At 48.1% G+C, this 11,016-nt stretch overlaps 1 protein-coding gene across 1 annotated transcript in view; it reads right to left on the bottom strand.

Moving 5' to 3' along the window:
- NAV1 (neuron navigator 1) overlaps window positions 1-11,016 on the bottom strand; it is a 234,176-nt gene that overhangs the window by 207,771 nt on the left and 15,389 nt on the right. The window contains exon 3 of the mRNA XM_007941125.2: window positions 292-328. Within this exon, the coding sequence (XP_007939316.2) occupies window positions 292-328 (37 nt within the window). The remainder of the gene's footprint in view (window positions 1-291; window positions 329-11,016) is intronic.

The following is an 11,016-nucleotide window of genomic DNA, read 5'->3' as shown; positions in this document are numbered from 1 at the left end:
GGAGGGAGCGAGGGAGAGAAGAGGGAGGCGAGGCAAGGGCGCAGAGGAAAGAAATGCGAGGAAAAAAGCCGGGGGAAAGGAAAGAGCAAGGGAATCGTGGCGAGATGGGGCGGGGACGGAGAAAAAGGGGCGGGGCGGGGAAAATTAAAATTGAAATTAATCAAAAGAAGAATGGAAGCGCGGCTACTCGGCCGACGCCCGAAGGTGCTTCGGCTCCAGCGTGTGGGACCCAGGCTTGTCCGCCTGTCAGCCCTGCGGGCTGTGCACTGAGCGAAAGCGCCCTAGCCGCACTCTGCCCGCCGGCTCAAGTAGAGGCTGCGGGCTGCAGCTGTAAGCGGTAGAAGGAAGGGAGGGGAAGGAGAGAGCGAAGGGGAAGAGAGGAGGAGTGTGCGCTAGGGGAGGGAGGTGGGGGAGAGAGAGTGCGTGTCTATTTCTGGCTCGGGAGGGGGAGGTATCTTCGGGCAGAGCTGGAGAGGCGGAAGAATGGGAGTAGGGGGTAGAGAAAGGATAGGACCAGTTTTTCCCTCTGCTTTCCGCGGAGAGGTGGAGCAGGTTCGGGGGTGGGGCAGGGGTGGCTTCCTGCCGCGTCCAGGGTAAGGATGTGTTGAAGAGATATGGGGGTGCATGTAAACCGGACAGAGAGGGTGGCTCAGGATGCGCGAAGGCGAGTGGGCTGTTTGGGTCTGGCGAGATACACCGGGAGGGGAAGTACTATCCAGGTTGCGGGTCCTCCCCGCCCACCCTAAACCGTCAGAACTTGCTTCAGTCTCTGAAGCACAAGGCTACCCTCCTGTGCCCCAGAGGTAGGGGATGGGAGATGGGGGTAGAACAGGGTAGCTTGCAGAGATGGAGCCCAGGGTGGGGAGGGGAATGGCAGCAGCAGAGGAAAAGGATTAAGTCTTGGGATCAAGAGATTGGGTTCCGTTCTAATTGACTGCATGACCTTGTCAAAGTCATTTAAGCGGCTGAATCTCTGTTTCTCTTAAGAGGGGTTGGTTGCAATACCGATTTCACAGGTAAAAGGGATTTGGAAATGTAAAGCTTGTGTCAAACCCAGGGAATCAGGAGGTGGTTTAAACCGTCCTTTGCCTGCTAGTGCTAAAGTGGGGCTGCAGAATAATTTGAAAAAAGAAAGAAAAAGAAAAACATTTCCCTAGCCCTTCTCTCTTCCTTCTCACACAGGGTCCAGGGAAGAGGGATGAGGTGGAAGTGAGGGCAAGATGCAAAGGAAGGAGGTAGCAGCCAGCCTATGGCTGCTGCTCAGAGGGCAACACTGCCCATCCTTCCATGACCTTCTGAATCAGGACCAGGCCGTCTGAGCAAGAGACTCTCAGGCTGGGTGGTAGAGGCCACCCAGCCACACAATGGGGGTTTCAGAGCCCTAAGAACTCTTTGCCAGAATGCCCTAACCATCATATTATCCTCTCACCCCATCCCCAATTTCCATCACTCCAGTTTCTGTGCCACACTCCACCTCCCAAGCTCCTTCTTCCTAGAATCTGAAGACCCCTGTGTCTGTGTAAGCGTCTCATGGTTCACACACTCTCCTGGTGCTAATCATCAGAACCTGCCTGGTCTGAGAAGTATTTGCATAAGTGTCTATCTCTCACCTACTCCCTGAAACAAATAATTTTTTTGGTGCCCTCTTGGTGCACCATCCTCTCAGCACCTTGCATGGAGCAGGTCCTGTGACTGTGTTAGTTAAGCAGAATTGAAGGGCTGGGAATTATACATGAGTCTGTACTCTGCAAGACTCGGGTCTTGGTGGTCTCCCCAGAACTCTTTGCTTTCCAAGATCCCAGTGCTGGATTGAGATATCCTAAAATCTGCAAGGATAAGGATCAGTGCAGAGAGGATGTGCTTATTAAAGTACAGAGAACTCAGGCAGCGGCAGTGGTGGTGGTGGTGGTTGGGGAAGATTTGGTAAGAAGCATAAACCCTTGGCTGTGGCTTGGAGATACAGAAAAAGATGGGGTTTCTGCCCTCCAGGAACTCAGTGTCTGGCAAGGAATGTAAGACAGACAATATAAGACCTGAGAAAAGAGTAATCCTGTCCTTGTGAAAAAGCAGGGTCATGTATATTAATAAATCATCACAGGTAAAAAAAAAAAAAAAAAAGATGTAGGTGTATGTATACTAATCATAGGAATGACAAGAGGGAGAGAGTGAACCCTGGAAAGCAGGGATCCTGGCTGGCTCATTCACTGCTATAACCCCAGAGTCCAGCACTTAACTCAGTAGGTGTTGAATACATATGAATGTAGGAGTAAGAGATCATGTGGGCAAGCAGGAGAAGAGGTAGAGGAAATCTCAAAGGCTTCCTGGAATATAGTGTCTGCATACAGACAGAGCAGGAAGAAGGAGGTTATTCATGTTCTGCCCAGCTGAGGCATTTTCTTAAAGGAGTAAAGGCAAGGAATTAGATGCAAAATTTTACCAGAGGGCACTTTGCACACTGGCCATGAGGGTTTGTGTACAACATTTAGGAAACTCATGGGTGGAACCAAGACTTTCAATACCAGATAGGGAGTGAGAAGCAGTAAGGAACTGGTAAAAGGGATTTAGGTGTTATTTGGAACCTGCCAGAACTTGGGGAAAGCACAGAGAATACCCAAAGAATGAGGCCAGTCATGGAGACATTCTCTCTGGGCACACGTGAGCTGCTCATGTTTATGCCCAAACTGGAGATCTCAGCTCACGGTAGAGGTTAAGCCTAACCATGGGTGCCAAATCTTTGTGTAAATATGACCAAGCCCTTCCTCCTCCATACACATGTAATGAAGTCACAAACTATCACTTCTGAAGTTATCTTCACTTGGAGGCCATTTTCTAATCTGCACAGAACACACCTAATTCACTCACATGGGAACCTTACCTTCCCAAAAATGGCAATTTGAGATTCTGGGGATACCTGTTCTCTGATATACCAGGTTTTAGTAGTTCTTGCTCGTTTTCTAACTCAATTGTCCCTTCCTGCACATAGCCTCACCTCCTTCTTAGCAAACAAGAAAAAATTAACTCGTTACTCTCCTGGCTAAAAACATTCTTTCCACTGTGATCCATTCCACCCAGTGTTACTGCTGTGGGCAACACCCGGTTGTTCATTTGGCTCCTTGAATCTGGTATCTTAGGTCTGCAGTTTGGCGCCTCTCAAATTCACCTTTAGAATTGCTGTGAAACTTCTTATTCCACTTCTTGCTCTGTCAATCTGCACTTACCATCACTGATGCCCACTGCCCCAGGGACCTAATCTTCCTTCCTTCCTGGTTATCTTACTCTTTCATTGTTCTGTGTTTCACCTTGGTCCCTTCCCCCTCTCTTTATCCATCTTTGCTCCTCTGTGCCTCCTCTCAAGGGATATCCTATTCCCCGAATCCCATGTCCTTTCTCTACCTTCAATAAACAGCTTCTAAAATTCTGCTTGCTTCAAGAAGAGAGAATTGTCCAAAGAGGGGCACCAGCTCTGCTCCACACCATCTCAACCTCACTACAGAAATATTTGTTAGTTTGTGAGATGGAAACCACGTTCCTTGCTCATCTTATGAGTTAATTCAGTCCTTCTGTCCATACCAGCACTGCTCACCTTCCCCTGTCATCCTATAAAAGGTCCTATCACAGCCATGTGGTGGTTCCTTTAAATAGTCATTTTGGCATCCTAGAACTTTCCTGACACTCCCTAATGCAACCTCTCCTTCTATGTAGCTCTTTTTTTCATTCCTTTCACATCCCTTGAATTTCCCACCATCCTCTACTGCAGTGGGAGTGCTCTGCTCCCGTGGCAACAGCCATTCCAGCATCAGTCGATAAAGCTAATATGTGCAGAATGTTTCCTTGAGTGATTCTTAAAAAAAGAGAGACTTGCCCTGTCACACCATCCTCAAACCCAGCCCTGAACCTCTCTCACTCTCCCATTCCCCACTTCCCCAAGTGCAGGACAGGGGTGTGAATGGTCCACTGAGAAGAGGTCCTGCCATCACAGAGGAACTGTGTGATGAGGGAGCAGCCTGTCTGGGCAGGGACTGGGTGCTGGAAATGTCAATGACCTGTTTAAGGGCTGGGATCCTGCCAGTTTGTGAAGGAGAGGAGGGAAAAGAGACTGGTTTGGAATCATGAAAGTCCCCAATATGCAGCTCCCCAAAGACTGACTTATCACCCAACCCTTCTCTCATCTCTCCCAAGGCATTGGTGGTTTCCAGGATAGGGATGGGGTGAGTGATTTGACATCTATTGGCTGATAACTTAAAGCAATCTGAGGAATGAAGATACAGGCATACAGCCAAAGAAAGGCTGTGTGATTTTATATTCTCACGCCCCAGTGATTGGAAGCTTGGGTTGTCAGTGGGGGGTCTGGGGATTCTGCCTGTTTAGATTGGGTTAGAAGAGCTGGAGTGTCAGTGGAAGAGAGAAGAGGATGGGAATGAGGACTAGGCTGTACCTACACTGTTGACCTTGAAAGATGACCTTGGGACAAGATGGGGCCTGGGCCAGACAGTAGTAGGCAGGTGAGTCCACACTTGGCTCCCTCCCGGGGTAAGGGCAGAGAAGGAAAGACAGAAGAATTTTCTTGGTTTCTGTGTCCACAGTAAGGATCTGGAGAGGAAAGACTAGGAACCTAGGCACAGGCCTCTGCAAGCCTAGCCCGCCCACCCTGGGGCAAGGGTAGCATTGTTACCAGTCTAACTGAGGGACTAGCATGTCTTTAAGTTTTCTCAGCTCAGACTCCTAGGATGACGTCTTTCATCACCTGCTTATGCAGATTCCAACCCCTGTGCCTTTGTTGACGGCCCCTAAGCCATTGCTCCCCACTTCCTTCTGTTCTCTGCCCCATGTCATTGTACCTATCTGCAGGCACTTCTTGAGCACCCACCATGTGCCCGAGGCCAGGCTACCAGCTGCTGAAATAGCTGATGCCTGCGTGCAGACTCTTGTCTGCAGCCAGGCGAACAGGTCCCCTGGGCTCGCACCTTGTTCAGTGCCTTCTATATACCAGGCGTGGTAGATGCTGGAAGAAATGGTAGAGAATAAAACAGACAAAAATCCTTGTCCTCATGGAACTTTTCTAATGGGAGGAACAGATAATCAGCTAGATAAGAATGTTGGGTACTAAAAAGCACTGCTGGTGCTGTAGTTGTTAGGTACCATTGAGTCAATTCTGACTCATAGTGACCTGATGTAATAGAGTAGAGCTGCCCCATAGTGTGTCCAAGGCTATAATCTTCACAAAAGCAGATTGCCAGGTCTTCCTCCCATGGAGCAGCTTAGTGGGTTCGAACTGCCAGTCTTTTGGTTCGCAGCTAAGCACTTAAGCATTGCACCATCAGAGTTCTTCTGAAAAGTGCTAAGGAGAAAAAATAAAGCAAGAAGGAGAATATGAAATATCCAGGGTAGGGGCTGGATTTTTGATACAGTGGCCAAAAAAGGCTTTCCTAAGAAGGAGACACGTACATAAAGATCTGAAGGAAGAGAGGGAGAAATCTACATATATCTGGGAGATAGGCTTTCCAGGCAGAGGGCACAGCCAGACCAAAGGCCTGAGATTGTGCCTGGTATGTTTGAGGAACAGCAAGGAATCGGGATGGATGGAGAGGAATGGGTGCAGGGGACAGTGGATCAATGAGGTCAGAGATAGTAGGGGTGCCAGACTTTTAGTAGGCCTCTTACTCTTAGTGAGATGGGAGCTACTGGCAGATTTGGAACAGAAGAGTGACATGACCTGGTTTCACTTTTGGAAAGGGTCTGCTGTGTGGAGAACAGACTGCTGGGATCATGGGAGGAAGCAGCTAAATAATCCAGGGGAGAAATGATGGTGGCTGGAATCTGGGTGGTGACTGTGGTGGTAGTAGGAAGTGGTCAGACCCTTAATATAACTTGAAGCCAGTAGAATTTTCTGATAGACCAGATATGGATGTGCAGAAAAGAGAGGAATCAAAGATATCCTCAAGAACTTGGCAACAATTATGGGTGATGGTTGCATAACATGATAAATACAATTGAGAGCCTTAAATTATACACTTGAAAAATATTGAATTAGCAAATGTTATGTCATGCATATTTTTACAACAATAAAAGTTAATAAAAAGAATATCCTTAAGGAGTTGGGCCTGGACTACTGTAAGAATGGCACTGCCATCAATCAAGATAAGGAAAACTTCAGAAGGAGCTGGTTCTGGAAAGAGGATTAGAAATCCTCTATTCTCCTTGCCTTCCATGGGATCACATGTACCTTCTGATTCATACTTCTCTGACTTGGCCCATCCAGTTTACTGCAACCTCTTTTATAACTTCCTAACATCTGTAGCCATCATTCATTATTCACTCATCTGTGTTTCCCAAGCATCCACCTTTGGTTGGTCTACCAAACAGTTTTGCCATGGTGCTGTTAGACTAGACATTTCCTGAGAATTGTCTCCTCTATCAGACTGGCTCTCCCAGCAGTCAGGAATTAGGAACTTTTTCTCCAAAACTCATTACAGTTCTGTGCACATAGTGGGCTCTCAGAAATATTTGTTGAATGACGACTGATTCAATGAATGAATGCGTGACTCAGAACAGATGTGTGGGGGATTGTAAACAGCAGTGACCTCTCAATACCCCATGGCAAGAGACGGCACAGCTGGCGTGCTGGAATGGAAGCCAGGCTTCTGGGATGGTATCCCAGCAGTCTTCCCTCTTTCCCTCCAGTACTGGGCCAGAGGGAGCCTAGAGAAGCTCTTCCTGCTCCTCAGGGGAATGACCAGTATGGAGCCTATCATGGTTGACACAACTTCCTGTCTCCACATCTCTGCTCTGTTCAGGGACATGGGGACTGTTTTGCCATGCCTCTGGGAGACAGGAGCAAGAGTAGGTCATGTCTCTTTACAGCCCAAGGTCCCTGGCACATGTGGCAGTCCCCAGCTGGGCTTCAGCCCCTCCACTCCTACTACCAGAAGAAAAGGGGACAATGGACATAATGGTTCAACATGGTTCTAGCTTCCTAGCATACCTGGGGCCTCATCCAGACTGATCCAATTGCTTCCTTAGTCTACCAACCCAATTGCTACTTTTGCTTGGCTAGAGCTTTGGTAGTTGAGATGTTTCTGTGGATCCACAGGGACCTGTTTCAGCCTCACTGGTCCCAGGAGACTCCTTGAGCTCAGGACTTGGGGATTTTCCCCCTGGGTCACAAGGTCAAGTGTATGGGTTCAGGAGAGACTTTGCTGTCTGTCTGTCCTGCTGAGGAAAATGAGGCTCTGCAAACTGAAGGCTGGGAGTGGAGGCAGGGGCTGTGGCCTCAGGTTGCCTGCCCTCTGGCCCAACCATCTAGGGAGAGTTTCCAGGAAATGCTACAACCCACATTCCTCAGAGCTCACAGCTGGCGGAATACATCTTCCCTTGAGCCTCTACAGCCAGCAGGGTAGGAATGAAGCAGGGATGAGACTGTCCATTGTGTGAAAGGGGAGGGGTAGAAACTAAGTCCTGAGAAGGAAAACAAGTAATCTCTGATCACACCAGAAACAGGCCTAGAGTCTGAAGCCCAGGGCTCCCCAAGCCTGGGAGGAGCCACAGGTCCTCCCTTCAGAGGCCAAGTGCTCTGGGCTGTGTAGCTCCCAGAGGTTGTAGGAGCTATGACTGAGGGATGACTGGGAGGGCCTGCACCAGATCTGGGAGAGGAGGGCAGGAGCTGGACTCCAAAGGATTGCCTCTCCTTCACCCATGGGCTCCTTGTTCTATGACGTGTCCTGACCCTTCACCTAGAGCATGAGACCGCTCTTCCTTGTGACCCTGTTGGTCCTCAGCAGGGACCCAAGAGGTGTGCAGTGAAGCACTAGTTTCCTCCTTCCTCTTCTGGAGAAGTGTGGCCCAGAACCTCCAAGTGTTAGACCCTCGCTCTTTTAAAGCCAGGAGAGTTCCATGATCTCCTGTGGGATAGTATATCTGACTAGGTGGCTTGAATGTTGTTGTTGTTGTTATGTGCCGTCGAGTCAGCCCTGACTCATAGCGACCCCTCCTTGGGTTTCCGAGGCAGTATCACTACGGAAGTAGGATTGCCCAACCTTCCTTCCGAGAACTTTTCTTCACCTTCTGGTATCTGACTGACCACCATTCAGCACTTAAGACTTTCACCTGCCTGGCAATTTTGCCTTCCGGTGCTCTCCTATCTGCCTTCTACTCCCAACCTAATTCCACCCTTACATCTTTGCTTTGCCCTGCCCTTCTCATGGAATGCCTTCTCTCATATAAATTCAAGTCCTATTTCAAGGCTCAGTTTCAGGGCCACCTCTTCTAGGAAGCCTTCCCTGACCATCCTGGGCCACACTGATTTTTACCTTTCCTGCCTATTGATTACAGTCAGGGGGCATATAGTCTCACTCTGCCTGGTTATATCCTAGGGAGATATCTTCTCCCTCCAGCTAAATTGTAAGCCCTTCTGCACAGGATACTTAGTAAGGGATTGTTTAGGCTTGTTGAACTGAAGAGCAGGGGATCTAACAGTTACGTATTATTGCCAGAGAGCCTCTTAGATATGTCACCTGCATTTTTTCATAAAACCATAGGAAGTATGGACTATCAATATCTTCATTTTACAGAGAAATATACTTGACTAAGATCACACAGCAGGCTGCTGATGGAATCAGAATTTGAATACAGATCTGTCAGTCTCCCATGTCTTCCTGTAACATCATACAGTTACCATACAACTGCACAAGTGACCTTAAGAAGAGGGAAACCCCCATAGCAGGAAATTTTGAGGACCTGACAGATAAAGTAGGACAAGATCCTGAAGGGGACATGGAAAGTTTGAGGAGGGTCCCACCTCCTCTCCCACTACTCCTGCCCTACCTTCTGAGAAGCTTCCTATAAACCAGGTGCCTACTGCATCTGAGATGTGCATGGGCATAGGACTGCGGTCACATTAAGACTGTCTGTGTAATCCTGGGAATAAGGATAGGGTGAAGGATTACTCCTCTGGACAGTCCCTTCATAGCTCATCCCCATGACCTCATTCCTGGATTACTGGTCACTTCCAGTGCTCCTGGAAGTCCTAACAAGTCTAGAATCCCTATAGGACTTCCCTGGTAGTGCAATGGTTAAGCACTGGGAAAGACCTGGCAATCTGCTCCTGAGAGATTACAGCCTAGAAAACCCTATGGGGCAATTCTGCTCTGTCAATTGGGTCACTATGAGTCGAAAATCAACTCAACAGCACCTAAGAACAACAATTTTCATGTCTTTGGGGTCCTGGGTTCTCTTCTTGATCTGTTGTGTGGCCTTAGGCAAATGCCTGTATTCTGTGCACTTCAGCTGGTCATACAAGAAATTAGGTGGGAGTAGGGTGTGGTGTTAAGGAGCTCTGATGGTGTAGTGTTTAAAGCATTCAGTTGCTAACCAAGAAATGTCAGTGGTTCAAACCCCCTAGCCACTCTGCAGGAGAAAGAGGAGGCAGTCTGCTTCTGTGAAGATTTACAGCCTTAGAGACCTATAGGGCAGTTCTACTCTGTCTTATGGGGGGGCTATGTGTCGGAATCAACTCAATGGCAATGGGTAGGTAGGTGTGGGGGTGGTGTTGAGGGGTGGAGAGTCTGAGCTCCTTCTGCTCATGGGCTCACAGCTTGAGTGTCTGAAGAGAAAGGCAGGAAGAAAATACCTAATCAGGTATTCTCTTTGAAGCTGTACCCATTTCAAGATCCCCCTGCTCCTAAGGCTAATAAAGAGCTCAGGATAAAAAAGTTCAGATGTTTGCCACATGTGCTTGTCTTATATGTTGCCATGGCAACTGTCCCATACACACTAGTCAGGGCATCCATCACACACTGGTCCTAGATAAGCTCTACCCTACCCAGGTACATCCCTGTCAGCCAAGGACTAGCCCAATCTATTGTCATGGCAACTGCAGGCATGTGAGGGGAGATTCCAGGCAGGCAAGAAGAGGGTGGAGTGAGAGCTGTAGCTCTGTCCCCATGTTGGATAAAGACACATACATTGCTGTGTATGTAGTATAGTTGGATATGGACAAACCTAGAGCCAAACCTGACCATTTGCACAGGGTTGTTTTGAGGCCACTGAATCACAATACTAAATGGCACCTCAAAGAGAATCTTATTCAATGACCTGCCTTGCAGCAGAACTGGCCCACTCGTGGTTAATTCTACTTGTGTAGCGGGCCAGGTGAACACAAAAACCTGGTGAAGAGAAACACAAGACCCAAACCTGAGATTGTCTTGCCAACCCAGTGACGAGACCACTACTCCAGACCAGAATGCCCTAATCTGTATTCACAGACTGGATTCAGGAGGTCCGTAAAACCTCCCATCAAATTACAAGCTATACATTGTGAATATGTCCATTTGTCTGAGGAGATATCTGTAATGTTAATCAGGTTGTTAAAGAGCTCCTCAAAGCCAAAAAGTTAAAGATAACTGCAAGAGTAAGGAGAAACCCTTTACCCATCTTAACCTAAACCAGCTGGAAACACCTGCCTTAAAAGAAACTGGCCTTCTTGCAGCCCTGGAGAAAATGACGCTCCCATATCCTGGCTGCATTCATTTTCTCAGCTGGCACCCCTGTGCTTTATTAGAGTTTTTGTTAGGTTTTTAAATGAGGCATTAAACCTAACAGAGGAATGCCATGGATTCATATCTCAATGAATTTTAATAGAATAATCACTGGCAATTACTTGGCATATAAAAACTGCTCTACAAATGTTAGGAATATTCACTGGTGATGGGTAGGAGTTTCTGAGGCTGTGATAAGAATGGAGTCTTTCACACCTCTGGATTTCATGTCAAGGAGCTTACCACCTCTGCGCTCCCTTCTGCCTCCCTGAAAACTCAATTCTGAGGCAGGAAAGATGCAGTGAGCTCACTGGGTCAGCTCCTGCCCTTGGACTGTGCCAGTCTTTATGTGAATTTAGGGCTGCTCTTCCTCCACCACCAGTGGGGTTGAGTTCTCCCCCAGCTTGGGAAGTTCTCTTACCTCCCTGACCTCAATTATTCCATGTGGCAGAATATGCTGATTCCCTTCTCCTGCTCTCTTCGA

The sequence above is a fragment of the Orycteropus afer genome, unplaced genomic scaffold, assembly GCF_000298275.1.
Source record: "Orycteropus afer afer isolate SDZICR_OR568_19922 unplaced genomic scaffold, OryAfe1.0 scaffold00075, whole genome shotgun sequence".
NCBI classification, from domain to species: Eukaryota; Metazoa; Chordata; class Mammalia; order Tubulidentata; family Orycteropodidae; genus Orycteropus; species Orycteropus afer.
This window is presented reverse-complemented; position numbering and strand designations above follow the sequence as displayed.